This window comes from Dreissena polymorpha, chromosome 7, assembly GCF_020536995.1.
Source record: "Dreissena polymorpha isolate Duluth1 chromosome 7, UMN_Dpol_1.0, whole genome shotgun sequence".
In the NCBI taxonomy this organism is placed as follows: Eukaryota; Metazoa; Mollusca; class Bivalvia; order Myida; family Dreissenidae; genus Dreissena; species Dreissena polymorpha.
In genome coordinates, this window is record NC_068361.1 from 20,938,284 (window position 1) to 20,962,588 (window position 24,305).

Genomic DNA, 24,305 nt, shown 5'->3' on the forward strand with positions numbered 1-24,305 from the left:
TTTGTGCGAATGGCATCTATTCTAGACAGTGCGTTTGGTACCAACTTGGTTTATCTATTCGATTTACTTCAGAGATGTCGCATTCTTTAGCGTGGATATAAACACTGTGTATAACCTCCAGCCATTTATCATGTGACTAAATTCAATACGTTTTAGTTATTGATTGTCGAATGGATTACATAACTTTTGAAAGTAAAAATAAACATTTTTGGACTTGAAATTTTAAGGTGCAAGTACACCAATTATTTATATAACAATCTTACCCATAAGTTCCACAACTCAGAGCAGGTATCGCCAGAGACTTATGGTCGTATTGGGTTGTTTGACACATGGCCTTTACTACTATCTTCATTAATTTTCTATCGTCGTCGTCGTTTCTCCACGGAGGACTTGCGACGTGAACTATACTCTTGGCCTTTAATTTACCTCCTTTTGACACAAACACGTCTCCTTCGCCTAGTGTTTTATGTTCCTTAATATACTGCTCGCACTCAGACGCAATTGACGAACCACCTGCAAAATTGTAGATGTGTTTTCTTGCCTTAAACAATCACTCGAATAGAAGCATAATTAGTAAATATATATTACTACTTTTATGAATATTGTATCTTAAACATAATGCTTAAATACCTTAGGTACACTTTGGTAATAATTATGCTTTAATTAAATCATCACGCTACAACGTAGTTACAGCACGGTATCGTTTGATTTTGAAGCAGTATTCAGTTATAATTACATGTACTTACTGAGACATATAGTTATTCAAAATATAGTTCTTGAATTGCTATGAATGTACAGATATAATCAGGGTAGCAGTTTTCTGTTTTTCGTCGGTGTATGAATGTCGGTAAAATAAAGCTTAATTTTTACATTTAAACGACGTCTGGAAGATAACGTTTATACACATATACAATACTTATTCAGTAAAATAGCTAAATTGAAGGTTGTCGTAAGTTTTAATCTTTACATTCTAAGAGCTCCAGCTAACGTGTTTCCGCGAATGAACGAATCACGTTCCACGTGCGGTTTCATTACGTCAATTGAACAGTCGCGCAATACTATCACATTATTTCGCAAATAACAGAGAAGCAAATTGTTAAAACATGAACAGCTTATTTTGCAACTGGTGTAAAAAAAATACGGTTATCAATGAAAGAAATACACAAGTGTGTTCAAAGCGCACATCGTGAACGCATATACCAGTTAATTTGCCAATACATTTTCCTAGAAGGTTTCTAATCGGCGTATCACAAAGCAGATCACGATGAAGCATGTTGCTAAAGTTATGTGATATTTTAAACGCTTGAATAAACATTATTGTGATTTCTAAAAAAGAAAATTAAAGAAGAAAGAACGAACGTTGTTTTACATTCATAAATAAGTCAAATACATATTTTTCAAATTTGTTGTCCATGGACTGTCCGCCTATTGCTATATTATTGATCAAATGTCGTATTTTTAGCAACAAATTAACAAATCAAACAGTTAATTGTATGTTTCTTTTTTCCAAGAAATTATTTCATTTAAACGTGTTAACGATATAACGGTTAAATTACAAAGCAAACATCAAGGCATTTTGGATTCAGGTATACTTACTTCTGTACAGCTAGTTTTTTTCATGTTAAAAAAGCAAAGCAAAGACGCGTGTGTCATCATTGGCATAAAGAAAGTGATGGCCGATGAACATATCTCTGCAAGTACAATTATAACAGCCTTGGCAAATCAAAGAAAAACATACAGATACTAAAGTGTAAATAACTTTTAAAGTTACCTTTTGTCAAGATTGCTTTCCCAAGTCCACTGTTTAGTTGTAGCATTGAATTTGCAGAATAGACAATAACATCAACATCTAGGTCTGTTATATCACCACGTGTTACACTTATCATCCTTGTTCCATACACGGTGCATGAGGCCATTACATTACTTCCTGAATGATGATCTCCCGACCTAGCCCCTATATCGAATACATCAGGTTCCTCGTTGCTTCTGTCATATGATGATTTTAAAATAACATGATGTGCGGTTTCAACAGAATTTTGTATACCACGACCTTTGTCAGATTTCCAAAATTCAGAAATACCAGGTTTGGATACCGAATATGGTTCTTCCTTTATTTGTGCGACAAAGGTATCAAGCTTTCGTTTGGCACTTTCGAGGTCATTCTTTGTTCCAGTTAATTCAAAACCAAACGATTGTTCTTTACATTTTACATTTGTTCCCTTCGTTATTTGCCGTATATCATGCCTATGATATTGCATTAGAAGTTGCAGTACATTTTCTTCAACACGCCACATTTCGGCGTATATTGTATTTGTATCTAGGAAATCATGGATGTCTTCCAGTAATTCATCGTGTATGTCATCCGTTGAAAGCAAAGTTATTTCTGAATCTTCGGAAATGTCGATCTGCAACTTGCCTTTGTGCTCTGTGCTTAATTTTGATAGAAATTGTTTCCATTGAATCGTCTCAATCAATGATTTATGTTCAGTTGTTAATTTTACTGGGGGGCCTATTTTCACAGACGTTTGAACAATAGTAACTGCTTTATCGACCATCTCACCACTTTTGCTAATAACGTGCAACTTGCCATGTTCTGCTTCCCAAACCGCAATAACATCGGCCTGTTCAAGTTTATGTTCAATGTATTCGTCCACAATCTTGCTCCTATATATTTGTTCTAATTTAACCGGACTTGTTGTTTGTATTTTCTTGTAAGTATATTTTCTTTGGTTCATTTCCGCTTGAATGTTTTTCACCACTGAATCAACTCCTTCTATTTCTATTTCGTGGTTTTCTTGATTAATTGTCACTTTTGCACCAGTATATTTTACTTCCATGTCACGGTCAAATTTGTCTGCTATAAGCATTTTTATTTCAATAACAGTCAAGTTAGTAATCTGTATTTTTTCCAATCTCCGATCAACCGTGTCCCCTTCTGCCCGCCCTATGCATTGGAAGTATCTCTTAACTTCGAGCAGTCTTCCATCAAGCTTCTGCTCTTTTGACAGAACATTATCCACACCTGTTAGTAAAACATACACACGAAAATTATTCAATGGTCATGCAGTAAGTTACAATATATTTTATGTGAAATGTCTCTTTTAATTTTAGAAAACCGTTAACTTATTGTAGAATTAACTAACTCATAGTGGTTTTTGTATTTTTCGAAAACGATTCTTTGGATCTACACGAAAACTTCAATTGTTTCTCACTAGTCAATGAAAAACCTCATGTAATATAATAAAACATCATTTTTCAGATGTGAAATAACGTTGTAAGGCAAAACGAATTGTTTGCATTGATGCACGCGTCGACTTTATGGATATTGAGTGTAACATAAACATATAGACATTAATTTGGAAATGGAATACAGCAAGCAGATATAAAGAGAAATGCATTATCATAGGGTCACTTATTGCAACACAATACGAAAACAATATGAGTATTCATGCAGGCAAGAAACCGAGCTTGCGCCTAAAACTGTATGATTCAAGTAATAAGCCACAAGTATAGACCACAGCCCAGTGTAATTGATCGGATATCCATCGGTTCAAATACATATCGACCGAGGTGCAGTCGGATCAAGTATATGTTCTGCCATTGAATACCAGATCATACTATGTGGTACGCTAAGCAATACTTGGCTGATTTATTATGTGACGCCTTACAAACAAGATATATTGTCTAACGTTATACGCGCAGTGTTGTGTTTTTTGAAATATTTACGAGTCCCATATGTTGTTGTTGATTTTAAATGACATCTTTTAGGTGTTGTTAATAAACGACTCCCGCCTGCTTTATGTCTAGCATTAAAAACGAGTACCAACATAAACAGTTTAGTTTCAGCTTATTTGTGTCATACATTTATATGCGCAGTATTTAATTGCATAATGTACAATTCTGCATTTCATATGACACATAAAAAGCAATTTCAAAAAATGCTTGACATATTTAGACACGAAAGACACATTTCATTTAGATGTATTGACTTTAAAAAACGACACAATGAATAGTGAATAAGGTACATTAGTCAATATGTGTATGTTAATTACATGAAATTAATGTGAATAACGTGTTTATACTGGCTAAATATGCAAATTGTGTTTATAATTACATCACTAATTTAATCATTTGGAAGTTATTTTGTAAAACTAAATAATAAAGTTAGCATAGACATTTTAAAATAATGTGTTACGTTCCTCGATTAATGTGAACGTATATACCGAAAATTGATCAGCATATATTTAAAAAAAAATCTTAATATGTGGAGAGTCATTTGTGTCGGCAAACGGGTATGACTTATGTTTTTAATTTCGCAATAAAGATAAAACGCTACATACGTATACCAAACAAAATATCAGTCATATGCCTACTTTGCACATCTCCTATTCTTTGCATTCTCCTTATTAAAGTAATGCTTTATAAACATTGTTCATAACGCAAGTGCCAACTTAAAACAATTCGCTAAAATTTAATGTGAACCAACGATTACCCAATAGTCCATACAACTTTATACTGATTGCAGTTATGCCTTATTAAACATTTTACTTTTTTGTATATATGCTTGTTTGATTTAAAAGACTTCTAAGACCATACGTGCATTCTTTGAGACCAGAAGGTAATTTACTGAATCAGCATAATTGTTCAGATAAAAATCGATTTCAAATCTTCAAATAACTGCGGGTAAATTGCATCAGTTGTAAAACGTATATACAATATACTATTGCTTACTTTTGTAGTCAACGAAATGTACAAGGCAGTAGTTCTGTTTGGCAAACATCGCAACTTTTTCGACTAGACCTCCATTGCTACTTTGTACACTTTCAAAATATAAAGATAACATATCTTCTGTAACAGCCTCGCTAATGTTGGATACAAGCACAATCTTGGACATGGGAACTTGAAGAATCTTTAAGAAAGAACCTTCTAGTGGGGCGGTTTTGCATGCCTCTTGCACTGTCTGTATATCTGTAATATATCTGTATATCTGTAATATTCATCGTGCTATATATATATTAAGCATCGTGCTATATATATATATATAAATATATATATATATATATATATATATATATATATATATATATATATATATATATATATATATATATATATATATATATATATATATATATATATACTCCAGGAGTGAAATAACGTAATGCTCAATTTTGTTTATTACACGGGTTATATAACTGTGAAATGACGTCATTTTTGTGACGAAATGACAATATTTTTCCAGCGAATTTCTTCAGTTGAGCTCTTTCACAATGAGAATTAACGATGAAAACAGCATAAAATAAAAGAAAATGTGTTGGTCATGTTATAAATAGAATCTTAGATTCGTGGTAATTGTGTATTAAATTTATTAAATAAGTCATCTAAATAAGGATAAAAACTCGAAAAGCCTCGTTTATATCTTTATTTAGGTAACTCGTTTAATAAATTCAATACAAAACGACCACTCATGCAAGATCCTATATATTTAAATACGCCATGTTTACGCATTTAAACCTAAACATTATCAACAACGTATTTCATTTAACAAAACATACCTATTTCTCCATTCACTGTTACAAGAACCGTATCATCATGATCAATATGGTAAGTCAGTAAGTCTTTCACAAGGGAACGTTTTGTTTTGCTCTCTATATATAGGTCTAGAACACTAAATGAAGTTTTGGCGCTAAGTCCTTTGATCAGCAGCTTGTTTGGGTAATTAGGTGGAGGAACCGGTGGAGTGTACAATGTCACTTCCAGCTTCTGCCCTTCAATGGTGTGTACTCTTCCAGCGACATCCTTAGCAACTACATACAAAAGAAAGTCTTTATTAATCAGATAATCAGAGTTGCTATGTATCGACGTGTATTTATTTATAAGTGTACTAACAAGTCATGTTTTTGCGTACACAGTATACACTATTTGCTTGGTTTTAGAATTCAAGAACTAAAGAACACATACACACACCTGACTCATCTTTATACAAAATGTAAATAACATCGTCATCCTCATCATCCGTGGACCGCTGTTCTATGTCACCACCGCCAGACTTGTTCTTGTTCTCGAAATACCACTGTACTGACTCTCTGTTTGACAATTTGTTGACGCCACGTACTTGAATTGATGTGACTGGTTTGGGCTCATCAGTATTCCTATCTGCGCAGTGACTTCCCTTAATGGTGTTTCTATTTTCACATACAGTTGTCTTTGTTGAACGGCTCGGAATTGAAAGCTGCACGTCAATGTCCTTGCCACAGAGGCGATGGCCACCTCTCTCCACAACTCTTTGAGCGACTTTTACATGCAATAAAACACGACAAATAACAGAAGGAGATTACACTAATAAAAAGAGAAAGTCCTGCTCTATCAGCAGGGCTATGCTCACAACATATTCAGGCAGGTGACCGACTGCGATACATATCGACCAAGACATAAACATTAGACACAAACACAAGTTTCTGAATAAAGCTAAGGTCATCGCCTTGGAAAGTCTCTGTAAATATAGGAATGCACTTTCTCTGGAAAGAATTTATTTTAACATCCGCTGGTCCTTTATTTAAGACAAATCACAAATGTCGTATACAAAACAAAACACACCATACAACACAACATTAAACATACAAATTAAAACTTCGGTCACCGCTTAAGAACGGTTAATGTAACGCATTTTGGGTTTTAACCGAATTAATTCCGAGCCGAACCTAACACTTTGCCCAGTATTACTCACAAACACACACGTGTAAATAAATATTTATCTCATAAAAGTGTTGTTTGATGTGATCCAAAAGAGTTTAAACCAGGAGTCAAACACAAATGATATTGGTACACTTTGATACATAACAATACCTTCAATTCCGCTGTTTAGCACACATGTTTTATCAATTTATATTTATATAATACTGCATAATATGTGTACCAATTTTAGAAGTACTTCTTTAGCAATGCGGGGAATCATGTGGTCAGATTTGAGAAAAATGACCGCCGATGCCTCAATTCGTTGGAGAAATTGAGTCTTCAAACAGGTACATCTACCTTATTACTTTATTATTTTTAATCAGATTACGCCTAGCATAGAGCCAGCCGGAAGCGGTTTCAGCGAGTATCAACCGTTTTCCTCTGGTTTGTCTGAGTGTGGAGATAACTTATAGAATATTTCGCGATTTCCTGAACCGTGTATTGACATTGAACATTGACATTGAACACGGACTAACAATAATATCACTGTTTTCACTCTAATAAGCACTGTTTAAAGACCAGTTGTTCATGTGGATGCATTTTGTTTGACAAACAAATGTATAACTCGATTGCTCATGGCGTTATTATCAAAGTCAAGTTGAGTTTGGATTGGTTTTGACGATTGATATTGAGCACGCACATGGCCCTTATACACGGATAACTTCTTGAACAACCTGATATTGAGCACGCACATTTCAAGCCATAACAAAAAGCAGCTACACCGAAACAGGCTAGCAATAAAATTCCTATTGAAAATAAAATGTTGATGCTCCAGTGAGCCAATTTCGTATACGAAACTAACATTTACAGTGCTTTTACATTAATTATGTATCGCTACATGTACCGAACATGCCAATGCGAGGTTGTTTTAGACTTATTGGACGGAGAAAACGGTATTCCTTGACATGTTTTCAATTTCTCCATCGAATCGAGGCATCGGCGGCCATTTTACTCAAATCTGGCCACGTGATTCCCCGCATTGTTTAGAATTGATGGAAATTATTTAACTGGATTGTGTGCAGAAATTTTGACAAATGCACATTTTTCCATGGTCAATATTGATTGATTGTGACTTTATTATAGCTAAATCGCGAATGTTCAATCTTTTAAGTTATGCCATATTGTCAAAATGCTTAACAGTCTGTCACAAATCCAATAATATGTTCATGTTGAGCAAAATAGAAGTAACTTACACATGTAAACACTCTAAACATTGATTTCAGCTGTGTTTTTCTTATAACATTTAATACAAACATTGTCGCATTAAGGTAATTATTACCCCCAACGTTGTGAATTGAAACAAAACCCTGTATTAATGTTTAACACGAAATTCACAAAAGGACCAATACGTGGGTGCAGTTCAAATAGAAAAACAATTAGAATATATTTCACCATGCTAGACATTTACATGTACCTGTGACTTAGCAATAGACATCAGAATAACACAATTTCCTAAAACTTGTATGATGGTTATTGTTTGCGGCCTTCTAAAAGTATAAGATCATAAATGAATTTCACACGAATTGACTTTGACTTTTGATATGAAAGTAATTCATTTGGTTCTTGTGCTCAACATCATATAATAGAAATAAGCACCTGCGCACATTTATTTCGAAAGTCTTACTAAATGTAGTATTATGACAATTAAAATGCTCTTTTTTATCGTTTACCTTACAGTATAATCTTTTCCATGAATATAACCATTTTAATATTCTATTAATTACCTATAATAGACAAAGTTATTTCAGTATACATAACGGAATGGAGGTATTAGAATTATGATAACACACACTTGTTGTTGCTGTGTTTTAACCTTTGTAAGACCCTGGTCGCAAATGTAGTCAAAGGAATTGGGATAAACACAGATCGATGTAGTAAAGAGTTTGCTGCAATTTATTTGAAAATGCTCAAATCCACAAGACGTTTAGAACAAATAAAAACATAAATAATATGTGGGTTATTTGGTATGATCTTTGATCCTAAGTTAGAAATTTCCTTAAAGTAGCTATCTATTATTTTAGTACTATTACTGTCGTATATAGGATGAAAATTGTGAAAAGTTGTTATACAATCCTAAGGCAATATAGATTGAAGAAGCTCTATCTTTTAAATCTTCGTTTATTTCATTCGTAAATTATCGCCCGCGCGTTTGTAATATGAGGTCCCCACACTGATCCAACAATTCCCTAACCGTTCACACGCGCGGTTGCACTTTACTGAAAAAATACTTATTTGTTTAAAACAAATCATGATACCTATAGAAACCTCTCACGAATGAACGGGCTCTCCACTGTATTCCATTAAAAATAGTGAATTATTTAAAAAGACATTCTTAAAAATGTTATCTGGGTCGCGCATCATTCTCCCAACACATATCTTAAAAAGTCACGTGGTATAGGCACCGTGTAATTGTATCGACTCATAGCTGGTGTTTTTAACGCTGGCAGAATAGAAACGTGCTACGCAATCGAGTATGTACGAAATATCCCACATACATGCAACACATAACTTTATATGGTGACGTTGAATAATTAGGTTGATAAATTTATTTTCAAAAAAATGTGAATGGCTTATTCATTAAAGTTACTAGTTTTACCGATTAGAAGGCATAATGAAGAACTTTTGAACATTCACACAACAAAAACCCAAACAAACAATCCCAATTAATCTGCAACGCAATGTTTATTATTTTACAAATAGTTAGCTGGCATTGGGTACATTAACATTAAGTTAACAGCATCACGCTAATGGCTACACATGTTTTGTGGTGGGTTTTATGTAAGATTTTGATGTCAAACACCGAAACGCGTATTTATTTCATTGTAAGACAATTATGAAATATGATTCACATATTGAAAAAAAAAACATCCACGGAATACCGTATCGTAGAAATTCAATCGAAAATATAAAGTACTGTAGCAATATTATGTTTCTTGAATGAAAATATAGTACCGTTTCACTGTTATACCCACAACGCATTTCAAGAAGTTTATATTTAGACCTCCGACTTCGAAAGTTGTTTGCTCAAATCATAGACAATGTAATATATATACTTGATCCCAAATAATAATGAAATAATGGAATATGAAGCAAAATTAAAATATAACAAAATGTACCTATGTCGTCTTCAAACGTAACGATAAATACATGTACATTGTCTGTTGACTGGAATACTATATCTGTAATGTCCCCTCCACCCGATTTCCTTTCATTTTCAAAATATGCTTCAAATCGATCTTCATTTTCCGCTTTCATGATATCCGCTGGTCCACGCACAATTATAATACACTGCTTCTTAGGAACGTATATTTGTACAGAAACCTCCTTCTGTTTTATTTTTATTGGACGGTTATTTAGCACAGTCTTCACATCTATAATAAATCAATTGTAATGATACGATAAGTACAATGCCTATTTACTTTCAATTAATCAACAACACCAATACAGAGCAAACCTGTGAAAGTTTGCATGGCATAAGAATCTATGATGCTCGTATATTTATGTTTTGTTTTTTTATTTTAACCTGTTTCTTAAACTTAATGGATTTAACCAAACACAGTTTGCATTTACTTAACTATATTGCGTATGCGGTAATTGAATGCACATCTTAATCATACAAAAGTAACTTTTACTCAAACGCGCGAATTCATAGTTACTCATATAACCGATATAGACTTACCTTCAGGTTTTTCAAACCGTATAACAGCGTTCATTTCAACTGCATCAAAGTCGATATCCTCTACTATACATGATTTCAGTTTCCTAGAGGTGAAACTCCTCTCCAGTGTGACCTCGTCCACACCGGGTGGAATGTCTTCCACCAAAATCTCGGTCTGTGTACCGTCAAATATATGCGATTGTTTGACGTCTATTTCTTTACCATCTTTTGTACTTATACATTCTTTTGAAGCCGTTGATTTTGTTGATCGACTGGGTTTTAAAAGCTCCACATATACGTGTTTACTCAAAATGCGATGACCACCTCTTTTCACAACCCTTTCTGCCACTGTGTTTAATCAACAAAAATTGTTGTTTAAATGAAACATAATACCACATTTTAATTAAGATTAATTTGTAATAAATTGACTGGTGTTAAATCAAAATCATATATGAGGTGTAATCAAACAACATTTTGATAGCACTTGCAATTTAAATGCTCATGTCAGATACCCATCCTTGTAATAAAGTATTATTGGGATACTAACACATGTCACATAAGCGTATTAACCCTATTTTATATATGTAAACAATAACTAAAATCATCAGTTGAGTGCCAGTTTATAAGTTTCCCAACATCTCACAAGTTCAACACACCACTTTAAACAGTTTGCATTAAAAAAGTTGATGTAAAAAACTTGCTCGTGAGCATAGAAAACAAAAATTCTACAACCAATTGTTAAATACATTTTGATAATAATAAAAACATCACAAATTATGTATATGTTACTTATAATTGCAAGTCATTATCTAACGATTACAATAGAATGGTCGTACGAAATAACATTTCATATACTATATTTGCATCCGTATTGGCATAAGATTCGATCTCGGTAATATAGCAAATATCCGTCAGAAATGAAAAACATTACTTCATACTTCGACTTATTCTTAAGTAAGTGTGATTTCTTATCGACCATGTTTCTGACATAATATAAAATAATTCACGAAGAACATGCATACTACCAATGATCAAGACCTAACCAAACAAACGCAATAAATCCGTAATACAATTTTTAATATTTATCATATAATTAAATGTTATGTGATATATTGACTGTCAGTTGACCACATGCAAACACGTGTGGCAACAAATATTAAATTATTGAGATACATTTGTACTGGGATTTGAATTGTCGTTGTTCGGTAGTAAGTACTTTAAGATATTTTATTTTATTTGGGACACGACTAAAACATGTTTTACAAAGCGGAAACAAATTCCATACAGTATCGCATATCAGAAAAGTAATTTGTAAAAGATTACGCACAGCAGTTATATAACTGGAGCAATAAAATGTGAATTGCATTTATGTGAAGCACCTTTTTTAATTGGAAGATCATTATAGTACAGCATATTTCCAAATAGTTCAGGTTTTGATTAATACGATATGAGTTTGCGCATATCATCTGACATGAAATAGGCAATAGATGCCAAATAAGAAAAAAAATATACGACCAAACTTTAACACTACTAACCAATGTCGTCTTGAAATGTAACGACGAAAACATTGTCTGTTGACCGGAATACTATTTCTGCAATGTCACCTCCATCTGATTTCTTTTCATTTTCAAAATATGCTTCAAATCTATCTTCATTTTCCTCTTTCATGATATCCAATGGCCCACGCACAATTATCACACACTGTTTCTTAGGAATGTATATTTGTACAGCCAATTCCTTCTGTTTTACTTTTATTGGAAGATTATTCATCACAGTCTTCACATCTAAAATAAATATAGTGTAATAATGCGACTCATCAAATGCGGATTTAATATCAATTTATCTAGAACCAAACAACATAACCAACCTGATTAGGTTTGTTAGTAGTAATGTCGCTCGTATCTTAATGTTATATTATTTGAAAAAAAGTGATTCTCGATATAAGTTGAATTAACACAGCATTGTGTCTTTTAGGAACTGAAGTAAAACACAACAAGTAATCAGGTTCGGGTCTAACTTCTGGTTTTGTAAATCATCATATAGATATTGTTTATTTCTCTGTTTAACAATTATGTAACATTCATCGTTAAATGTTAATCATATATATTTGGCTACTAATTTAACATATGCCGGGCATTTAATGCTCGGTGTTTGGAACGGGACCCTTTCTAGAAAAGTATCTTTGGACTTTATAATTGTCACAACTGATCATAAACCCGCCAACTTAAAACACTGACAAGTCTTATTACCATGTTCCATTGTAACAAATACAGAAAAAAACAGAAACGATGCCGACGTCGTTATATGTTCAAGGTGTACAATTATTAGACTGCAGATTATGTTCATTAAACTGAAAATCAGCTGGCGGTTTGCTTATATATTGTCAGTAGTAATTATTTAAAAAGCTGTTGTTTTTGCTTGAATAAAATTGACAAAAAAAACATTAAACAACTTAAGTTGTACGTTTGACGCGATCGACAGCTGACTTTGAGAACAAGTGGAGGTTTCACACATGCATGACCATTTGTCTAGAAAGTAATATCGTAATTAATAATTAAAATGAAAAAGATACAACTTTCACAAATGTGTATCAGTCGTTGAAAACGTTGATGTTCTTACACATGGTAAATGGCATGTTATACAGGAGCAAACGAAAACAGGCGAACGTTCTTTCGATGTTTCTCTTTTCATCTTATTGAATTAAATGCACAGACGGAAAATTATGCATGTGGACGCAATAATAGTTGCGTCTAAAAAGTTATATTAAGAGAGAATTTTTAAAGCAATAGTCCATATATTGTATGTTTAAGTAAATTAAGATATGACGGTTGTGTGCACATCTTAAACTATACGATGGCGCTTTTAAAAAAAACACATGCGAATTCATTTCTAAAGAAAACTGCACATATTTTTTTTATTGTATTAATTATAAGCAGGATATACTTACCCTCAGAACTTTTAAACCGTATGACAGCGTTCATTTCAACTTTATCAAGGTCTATCTCTTCTACGATGCAGGATTTCAGTTTCCGAGAAGAAAACACGTCCTCTAGTTGTTCCTTGTCCACACCAGGTGGAATGTCTTCCACCAAAATCTCAGTCTGTGTACCGTCAACTATAAGCGATTTTCGGACTTCTCTTACCGCGCCCTCTTGTGTACTTCTACTGTCTTTTGAAGCAGTTGATTTTGTTGATCGACTGGGTTTAAACAGGTCCACATTTACGTCTTTATTCAAAATGCGATGGCTACCTCTTTTCACAACTCTTTGCGCCACTGTGTTTAATCAATATACATGATTGTTAACATAAATCATAATAAAAAAAAAATATTTTATAATATATAGATAAGTTTGCAATAAAAAGTCTGGTTGCAAATCGTAATTATATAGAATGTGTTATTATACAACATAAATGTTTCGTATTTTTAAAGTTCATATCCGATGACCATTTGTGACACTCAATATATTATAGTTATAAACACAATAATGATTTTAGCTTATAAAATGGCAGTTTCTCAAATCACAGGACATGAATTATACAATCAATCCCACGTAATAACACAATGTGTAGCACAATTACAATTTAATAGCACTAACCTATTTCGTCTTGAAACGTTACGATAAAAACATTGTCTTTGGACCTGAATTCTATTTTTGCAATTTCACCTCCACTTGATCTCTTTTCATTTTCAAAATATGCTTCAAATCTATCTTCATTTTCCGCTTTCATGATATCCGCTGGTCCTCGAACAATTATCGCACACTGCTTCTTAGGAACGTATATTTCTACAGACACCTCCTTCTGTTTTATTGTTATTGGACGATTTTTCAGCACAGTCTTCAAATCTACGATAAATCAATTGTAGCGATACGATAAATAAAATGCTTATTTGCTATCAATTAATCAAAACCAAAACAACATAAAACACCGTCACAAGTATTGCTAGCCTATGAAGTAATAGGACTCGAATCTAAATTTTGAATTTGTATTACATGTCTTTCTCGAATAAAGTTTATTAAAACAATTTGAGTGAACATTATATAGACTTATTGAAACACACAAACAATCTGTACGGGTATCTTACATATTTTTCCAAATTGTATAATACTGCCTAGAGGTAGCGTAAAAGTCTTGCAGTGCCTTAACATTTTTTGGTAAATATTTGGCGACTAAATTAATATCATAACAGGCACTTCTTTCTAGATTTTAAGAATGGAGTGCTTTTTATCACAAACGTTTCTAAGAGTAAAAAATGATGGTAACCCCACCACCTGTAAACCTCTACGTTGATTTTTACCACATTCATTTTTAATAAATAAAGAAATAAAACGTAGACGATGACAACGTTTATTTACTTTGACTCTTCGCAAGGATTTAACTGCTGATGATGTTCAAAAACATGAACATTAGCGAACGCTTTCAACAGATATTTTCATATTCGTCAGAAGTGATTATGTTGAAAAGATGTATATTCTTTACCATAAAGTTGTAATAAAATGTTAAGACAAACACAATCGTACGTGCGACGCAATCGACCGCTTGTGTACACAATTCTCAAGTTCAAGTTTCACACATTCAGAATAATTATACTATAAAGTAATAATGTGATTAAAAAAGAACATGAAATTAATGATGAATAAACTTATTTCAATAAGTTTATAAAAACGTTGATGTTCTAACACAGTTTAAGTCGCACGTCATGCGGGATAAGATAAGCAGATTAATACAAATCCTTTCAATGATGCTCATCGGATGTTATCAATGAAGCGAAATCCATGCGTGCGTAAGTAGATATGGCGGCGTCATAAAACTAACAATACCGAGTCATGTTTGTAAACGCATGCGTCCAAATACACTTGTTTTAAAGTAATTCAAATTAATTAAACGTTAAATTAAAATTAAAGCACAAAATGGTTTTATCACATAACAGAACCAACATGCAGATGCATTGTTGATATTACGGTTTTATGCACCGTTTACCAACATTAAGGTTACTTATTAATCAAACGCGCCAATCCACTTCTTAAAAATGCAAACGTTTGTCTGGGTTATAGGCAAAAGCGACTTACCATCTGGACTTTCGAACCGTATAACAGCGTTCATTTCCACTTCGTCAAAGTCTATCTCCTCGATTGTACATGATTTCAGTTTTCGAGAAGTAAAAACGCGCCATAGAGAGTCATCATCCACACCAGGTGGGATATCTTCCACCAAAATCTCCGTTTGTGTACCGTAGGACGATTGTTGGAAGCCTGTTTCCGCATTCTTTATTGCACTTTTACTGTCTTTTGAATCCGTCGATTTCGTAGATCGACTATGCTTTAAAAGCTCCACATTAACGTCTTTACTCAATATGCGATGACCACCTCTTTCCACAACTCTTTTTGCCACTATAAACATGAGTGTTTACGTGAAAAATAATAGCATATTTTACTTAAGATTAATTTGCAAAAAAATGGCTGGTGTTGAAACATATTAATGGAATTTGTAACTGAACAGCGTGTTAACACGTTTCTTATTTTAAAAGTGCATATCAGATGAACATTCTTGTAAAAATAATGTTTCTAAAAATAATAAAAATGACATTTGAGTAAGTGTGCTCTTAATTTATACTTAAATTATATCTAATAGCAAAAGGTGTTTTGTTGAATGTCTCAACGTTTCAAACTAGTTAAACGCATCATATGTAACAGTATGCATTAAAATAGTGGATGTAAAAATACATTTTAGAGTTTTAGAGAAAGTTAATTATTGTTATGTTTTCGCTCGCAGTAATCGAAAAGTGAAAAATATTCTATAATCACTTGTTAAACTTCATTAGAGCATTGACAAAAGCAATATATTTATTTTGTATGTATATTTTCCTGAGTATTAACAGTCATTTACTTACTATACAATGGTCATAAATAAGACATATGCATATAATATATTTTCTCCGGTATGACCTTTAATTTTAAAACCAGTTATATACAAGATAAGTATTGATGCAAAGCATCAAAGGGCGTCGGGAATTACAGTGTAAAAGACACTCAATGAAGTTACATGGAACGATTTTTTTCTACTGTAAATATTAATTTATTGGCCGATTATTTTAGACAAAATAGAAAAAAATACTGGTATAACCATTTTCTATGATTTTGTGTTATAACTCCCAAATAACCATTATCTGTGATGTTGTGTTATAACCCCCAAATAACCATTATCTATGATTTTGTGTTGTAACCCCCAAATACTTCATAGTTCATTTTATTTACATTGATTTCCTTTTCTTACTGGCATCCATGTGTGCAGTTTTCATTAATGGAACAGAACTGTGTAGGTTTTAAAAAATCTGCTTCATCTTGTAAGCGTAGTTTTATATTTTTCTCAACTTCAAGGGGAGATGATTCTGAACTTATTCTTACGTTGCTCATTTACAATAGGGGTTGAGTACTCATTGATATGAAAACACTGTAAACGTTTTAATGTGTTTACGACCCCCCCCCCCCCCACCCTCTCACACATATATTTCATGGGCGTAATAAAAACAAAAAATGATTACAATAAAACAGCATATTTATTTAAACTAAAATGTCTACATCAAAACAAAAAGTTAACATAGAACACAAATAAACTAATTTGGTTCTACTGGGGCTCGAACCTTGGGCCTCTCACATATGAAGGGAGCGTTTAACCACTACACTACGGAACCGCTTGAAAAATCACCTTCTAACTAAGATATTAATAAGCTATTAGCAGTCGGTTTAAATGTCAACCCGGAAGTTTAAACGCTGAGTTAGTGAGTTGGGTTAAAGGTCCATACCAACGGGTCCATACCATTGGCAAGATACGGGTCAGGCCTCCGGCCTTCTATACGTGGTTCTTAATAAAAAAAACACTGTAGGAGGACTTGAAAGTAATTAAACTGGGGTGCTGTGATGGTGCGCCTCATTGTTTTTCACTTGTTTCCCCATGCAGCACAACACAGTACATCAAGCTCTTACCTAATACTATAGCAGTTTGCTCGAGTCATATGATATTAAATATATAATTTATTTGATCGTGAAAACTGCATCAAATTAACAATATTACATTATTACCTATGTCGTCTTCAAACGTTACGACAAATACATTGTCTGTTGACCGGAATTTTATTTCTGTTACGTCACCTCCACCTGATTTTTTTTCATTTTCAAAATAAGATTTAAATATATCGTCATTTTCCGCCTCCATGATATCCGTTGGTCCACGAACAGTTATCTCACACTGCTTCGTAGGAACGTACATTTCTACTGATACCTCCTTCTTTTTTATTTCAATTGGACGACTATTCAGCACAGTCCTCACATCTAGAATTAATACATGGTAACAATACGAACCTTTAAATGCGAATGCAATGTCAATTAATCAACAACACACTCTAACAAAAAATTGAAGGTTTAAGAGGCTAAACTAATCATTATGCTCGTATCTAAAATGTTTATTGTAACCTTAACACTTGATGCAGATTCAAGCTAGGGATACTGACAAGATAAAGGCTCTGACTAAGTGTCATCAATATTGAGTCATACATGTGGCCTCTATTGTAGCAACCAGGCTTTTTTATGATGTTCCTGGTTACCGATTTGTGGACGCCCGTGACCCAGATTCGTAATCAGCAAAGAAAATGTCAAGAAACTAATTTTGTCACGTTTTACCTAGTTCGATTAATAAATGTTTATTGCCAAAGTAGTTACAAGATTTTTCTAAGTTTTGGCCCGTTGACATAGCTTTTAAACGCATCATACCCGTATCCGAACTTGGCCAAGAAATTGTCAAGATAAAACATTCTTGCAAATTAGATTGTGTCATAAAATAGACCACTTGAATACTTAAAAGGCTTGTGTATTTTAATTAGATTTGGTCTGGTGATCTAGTTTTCAGACACACGCTACCCAGATTCAAATTTTCCCTCGATATTGTTTTTATGAACACCAAGTGGCATCAAGGTCAGATGAAAAATGTAGCCTGTAGAGTAAAAACGACCTATAGAAGTTGACCTCGCCCGCCACACACTGGACACCGAATAACGGTAACGGCATAACGCCTGACGCCGAACAAAAGGTGATCACAAAAGCTCACATCGAGCAAGTGGTGATCAGATGAGCTAAATGCAGAAGATCATGGAACGTTCTATACACATCGGGCTATAGGTTTATAAGATGTGTTTTTGTCAATCCCGTCCGCAAAAATCGAAAGAACGACGCGAACTTAACATATGATAACATAAACTCTATATACTTATTACATTTGAAAACAATAATTCACATAACCCTTAATTCCTCCAAAGGGCATATGTCAGGTGACTTTAACTTATAAAATTAAACTTACTACTGAAGAAGTTTCTAACGTATATACGATATAATATTGGACCTTGGTGAACACATTAAGAACAATGCAAAACACATTTTTTAACAACATACACTGTTTTGGCGAAGTTAAACATATGTATACTGCTGTAACAAAACGACAATTGATTTCATTTTAAAACATGTCAAGTGTATATTGTATTTATAAAGGACACTTTGAAGTCTGCATTTAGTTTCCACATATAGAAGACACGTATTGCGATACGGTCAAAGCCATATTAAATAAGGTTGAAAGCACAATTAGAATATGAACATGCTTATCATGCCATAAGTAAAACTGGTCTTGCAACATAGTATACTCTAATAAAACAACCCTCGTCATGAAACTATTGCTTGATGAGAATTACTTATAACTTAGTTTACAAATAAATAAATATATAACAAATAAATGGCGTATGTTTCATATTTCATTTGTATTGATAGCATGTTGTGTCAACTTTTAAACACAATGTGTGATGTTTTTCTATTTATAAAAAGCCTCTATATTAAATTGAATAGAAGTTGGCACTAAATTTGACTAAATTAAGCTTCATGCCATATTATCGATGCAAACCGCAACCACAAATGTATGTTTTCTTTTAATGGACATTTGTTTTAAATGACACTTAAACATCACGTGTTGCTTGGAGTAGATAGCTGGTGATCTTCAACGTTAATATAAAGAACATAAGTTCCATTATTGTCGTGCAATTCACAGTATGTGTTACAAAATATCTAATAAAAAATTGCATTGGTAATTTTATACTACATAAACATTACAATTTTCCTAAAGCTAGTAACTACAATATCAAGATTGACTTACCATCTGGACTGCTAAAACGTATGACAGCATTCATTTCAACTTCATCAAAGTCAATCTCTTCAATTTTACATGACCCAAGATTCTTAGAAGCGAAAATTATCTCTAGACTGTCTTTATCCAACCCAGCTGGGATGTCTTGCACTAAAATTTTTGTGGGTGAATCATCAAATGCAGCTTCTGCAGAAGTCCAAACAAACATTATTAAGCTGTGTTTTTCCTTGATGTATCTTTATACTTATTTCAGAATAGTGTAATAATGTCTTTATTAAATATACACAACTGCTACTTTTTAGAAATATTCAAAATTACCTATTGTAATGTGTTCACCAGCATTTCTTGTTTGTGTTGTGTGTAAATGCCCTTGTTCAATATTCCGTTGTTGTGGTGGTTGTGGCTGTAGCATTTGTGTCATGTACTTCTCAGCTACTGGAACAGCCATGCCAGGATAAACATTATGCATGAGATATTGTCCAGATATCGGATCACGTGTAATCGTATGTTGTTGTGTCTGTAATTGGCCATACGGTCCAATCTGTCCATATCGTTGTTCCATATTTCTTACAGCTTGACGCATCGGACCATACCATTGAGCCTGATTCAAGCTTAAAACCCCTTGACCCATCGGACTAAGCCCTTGTTCCATATATCCAAATCCGTGACCAACTTGTGCTTGGCTCATCGTATTTTGCTCTTGAAACATGGTTCCCATAGGTTGATAATCACCTTTTACGGAGCCTACAATTCTGTCTTCATATTGTCCAATCTGATTTATAATGCGAGTCTCATCACATGGGGACGCAGTCGTGGCAGGAAACTGAACATGCATCAATGGTGCGTTTTGACCTCCTATAGCGGGACACTTACCAGACATTTCCACACTCGTTGAAACAAGACTCTGCGTGGGTTTGGCGACATCCTGTAAAAAAATTATATTTTGGTCACTATAAAATATTATAAGTGTTACATTCAATTTTCAATAATAAGCTCAATTGATGAAATTGGTGCTGGTGATTAAATGGAAGTGTGTTTGCCGTATTAAAGACTTATTAAATATATTGAGAAAAAATCGCAGATTCTAATGATGAATCTGTCAATATTGTACGGGTGGTATTGAACGTAAATAATTTAGTACAATTTTTAATTGTGCGCATACCAAATTTTGATTGAAGCAATAACTATTTGTTTTTTAAAATCCGTGTGCAGTTAATCGTTTTAATTAGGTTTGTTTTAATCAATCCCATGACCACTAGATGTTACGAACACACGTGTGGATACATTAACTACATTTTGCATAAATTGAATCTATTTTATTCTTCAGTCGTTGTTTTAAAGAATTTAAAGTTCCCCTGAGAACAAGTTGTATTGTTAAATGAACATTTTTGCATTAACTGGTTTGCATTATATATTCCTCACCTAATTATTTGGGTATAACTAGTGGCGCCAACTGCAGGGCCTTTAAAAGTTTTTAGTTGATAATTTTCGACGTTGCTACATTGTCGGTGAATAGCGTTAACAACGATATATTTGTTTCGATTTTGATTGATGTTTGTCAATAACCAAACATACTTTTTTATCATTTAATCAGTCAGGAGTGTTAGTAAGCCTTTTTGAATATAATGCATACATTAGTTTTTTAATAGATATAAAACCAAATGTATTTGAAACTTTTTTTATTTTGCTATGTACATTCTGAACAGGTCTTTTTAAAAACATCTAAATTTCACTTATCGTTCAAAAAGGGCAACATTGTTTTAAAAACAAAACAAAAATAACTTGCACTATGAAGCATACCAGATCCGATTGGCTGATCCAAACTTGCGGCAACTCAAATTCAGATGGTTCCTTGCATTTGACGATGACACATTCTTCATCAAACTCCAGCTTTAGATCAGTACCTTTCAGTTGCTTGGCATCTGGCAATACATAATGAAAAGAGGTTGCATCACTCAACTACAGTGCTTAAAGATGATGTACAGTCACGTTTGTTTAAAAATATTTGGAGAAAAAAACGACATGGATGGTTATATATGTATTATCATCTCTTAAATTGCATATGCTCAAAGGTGATATTTATAAACAACAAAACAAACAGTTACAAAACAATCACTAACAATCAAAACACATGTTACACTAGTAAGATGTTGCGTTTTCCAATCAGTGACTTTAGTAAGATATTGATCAAGATCTCAACTTTATTGACCAGGTACCTGCTCTCTGAAATTATTAAATATGTAAATATTGCAAGCATAAACACAGATCCTCCATATTCGTTTAATTAACAACAGATTTGCTAAATGGATGCAAGTAAAGCAAGGCTTCTTCATATCGGATCTACACATTTTCGATTTTTGGTTGGTGTTGTACACCCTTCATAAACATTTTTAAATGTATGCTATGTGATTATACCGATATGTTCACGAATAATTCATTAAAAAATTACATTTTTTCTTGTTTACCGAAAACAGTTTTCATGCACACATTTAAAGCTACAAGTCAGCTGTTTTAAACAAAATATTTGCGATTATAACGCTGTTAACACAATCATGCTGCGTGATTGATGTTTCAATCTCAATCATTTAATTATACACGATTTGGGGACTTTTAAGCGTTATCGTAATTTTGCTAGATACAAATTAGGAAACGGAAGCATATTATATTCTTAACTGTTTATGAATTCAATGATAAGTATACTATCAAAACCTATTAAGAAATGAGATGATTTTTGTGTGTAAAAAGTCAACAAGAAAAACAATGCACCGACATTTTTTGAAATATCGGAACGAAAGTCAGATGAAGCACTTATTGTTTGTGGAATATTAACAAGTGTGTCTAATTGTTAGTTAGTTGGGGTAACGAAAATCAAAAATGATTTATATTACCAACTATTTATAAACAACATTTAAGTAGAGGATTTTTTTTAAATAGGAATTAAGAAGACTAGCAGTATCAACCGGATTTTCGAACAATAACTTAAACATACTATCCTCAGCAAGCAAGCGTATTGGACAGTAAATGTTACTGTTTAATAATATCAGGCTGCAGGTTTAACTCATTACATATTACCGCTTGCATACTTCAATGGAAAAATCCTACTTTCGATTTCGAAAACGAAAGTGCACGCCTTAATTATCAACTTTGGTGAAAAAAACAACATGTTTGATATTCAGCCGATTAAACTGTGGTGCTATAAATATGTATCATTCTCTCAGAACAATCGGTTATTTCTTTTCTGTTTCCGCATACCAGATTGTATTCTTAGTTTTTCTGCTATTCCTCTCCTGCCAACCCAAAAAACAACAACACCAAAAAACATAAAATAAAATAAAAAAATACACAACACTGTTCCTGCAGGACAAATAATGACAGTAACAACAAAAATAGTTTATTATGCCCAGGTGTGACATGCATAAACGAATGGCATGCACAATCCAAAGAAAAATAATATATATATAATATGTATGTAGCTGCGAAATAAAGGGCGAGCGTTGATGCTATAGTTTTATTCCTGTCTTCAAAAATGTTTGTCAGCATTTTATTCTTGCGACTAATTATGAATACGATCTTAAAATCTCGTCTCCAAACTTTCTTTGTTTCGATTTCGAAAACGAAATTGCATTGCGTAAAAATCCATTTTATTATTATTTATTTCATTTTAGAGGGTAACACCATAGACATTATATGTAGAATTATATGTATAACCATATACCACAATACGCTTACATTGTTCTCCCTCCAGTTCCAGAATCCATCGTTTGCGTGTGTTGTCGGCCTCCGCACAGGTAATCTCTTCAATGCGAACAGCATTGACATGGTATTGATTTTTGATTTCCTGTCGCAGAATATCCACCCCTACTTCTTCGGGCACGCCATATATCGAAATACACTTACATAAATAATCTTTAGTAGTCATACTTATTTCTTATTTACGCCATTATTATATGTTATATATCTGAAGAAAGACTGATCGAGAATGTTCCAAATCACAACTTCGCTTCATGCGCAGGTTTGCGTTCACTTTTCTTCCAAATAGGATTGGTTGTAATCAGACCATTGCAGGTCATGCCGACCTGTCGTCAAGGTTTACAGTAAACAAGTGCTTATTTATAGATTTTGCGTTAAACCGTGTATGTCACAAAACAAGGACGCGATCATTGATTTGCGGTCATTGTTTTGCGAATTGAACGAATTCAGTATGTACTTGATCAGACAAGGACAGCAAACGAAATACAGCCAGTTGTAAAACAGCAAAGATATAGGTCGATTATAATGTTTACGGCTGACAAGTCTATTTGCGTAGAGCCCTAATAAAAATGCAATGTGTTCAATAAATAACGAACACTTAAAACAGACATTTAATGTTTAGTGTTTAGTTTATTCGTATTATTTAGGTTTAAGCTTCATTTATCGACTGTAAGAAATGTGTATGTACTTTTATGGAAACCGTTTAAAACATAAACACTATCTTCTAAATTAAACTGTTCATGAAGATTAAATTTGGTCATTTACTAGTGTGCTGAGTTTCACAATGCCCATGATATTCATTAAAAGGTCATCTTCTCATCATCATAATCTGGAAAATGTCGTTCTGAGGGCTGTCTATAAAGCCGTTTTTACAATAATTAAATCATGAAATTTATCATTGTATCTGCAATTTACAAACTAAAATTCAAACTCCGGTCGCTTCGTAACCAATATATTTAGAATTATTTCTGGGAAACTGGGG

General features: G+C 33.2%; 1 protein-coding gene across 1 annotated transcript in view; it reads right to left on the reverse strand.

The window, feature by feature from the left end:
- The window catches only part of LOC127839520 (uncharacterized), a 28,212-nt gene extending 4,638 nt beyond the window's left edge, over positions 1–23,574 (reverse strand). Inside the window, exons 1-15 of the mRNA XM_052367909.1 lie at positions 23,303–23,574; positions 21,374–21,495; positions 19,892–20,498; positions 19,583–19,759; positions 17,473–17,721; positions 15,463–15,783; positions 13,990–14,238; positions 13,341–13,667; positions 11,929–12,177; positions 10,415–10,741; positions 5,968–6,294; positions 5,556–5,807; positions 4,732–4,968; positions 2,417–3,022; positions 427–513 (exon numbers count right to left, since the gene is read on the reverse strand). Coding sequence (XP_052223869.1) covers positions 427–513; positions 2,417–3,022; positions 4,732–4,968; positions 5,556–5,807; positions 5,968–6,294; positions 10,415–10,741; positions 11,929–12,177; positions 13,341–13,667; positions 13,990–14,238; positions 15,463–15,783; positions 17,473–17,721; positions 19,583–19,759; positions 19,892–20,498; positions 21,374–21,495; positions 23,303–23,492 — 4,327 coding nt within the window. The 5' untranslated portion in view covers positions 23,493–23,574. The remainder of the gene's footprint in view (positions 1–426; positions 514–2,416; positions 3,023–4,731; positions 4,969–5,555; positions 5,808–5,967; positions 6,295–10,414; positions 10,742–11,928; positions 12,178–13,340; positions 13,668–13,989; positions 14,239–15,462; positions 15,784–17,472; positions 17,722–19,582; positions 19,760–19,891; positions 20,499–21,373; positions 21,496–23,302) is intronic.
- Between the last annotated feature and the right edge of the window lie 731 nt (positions 23,575–24,305).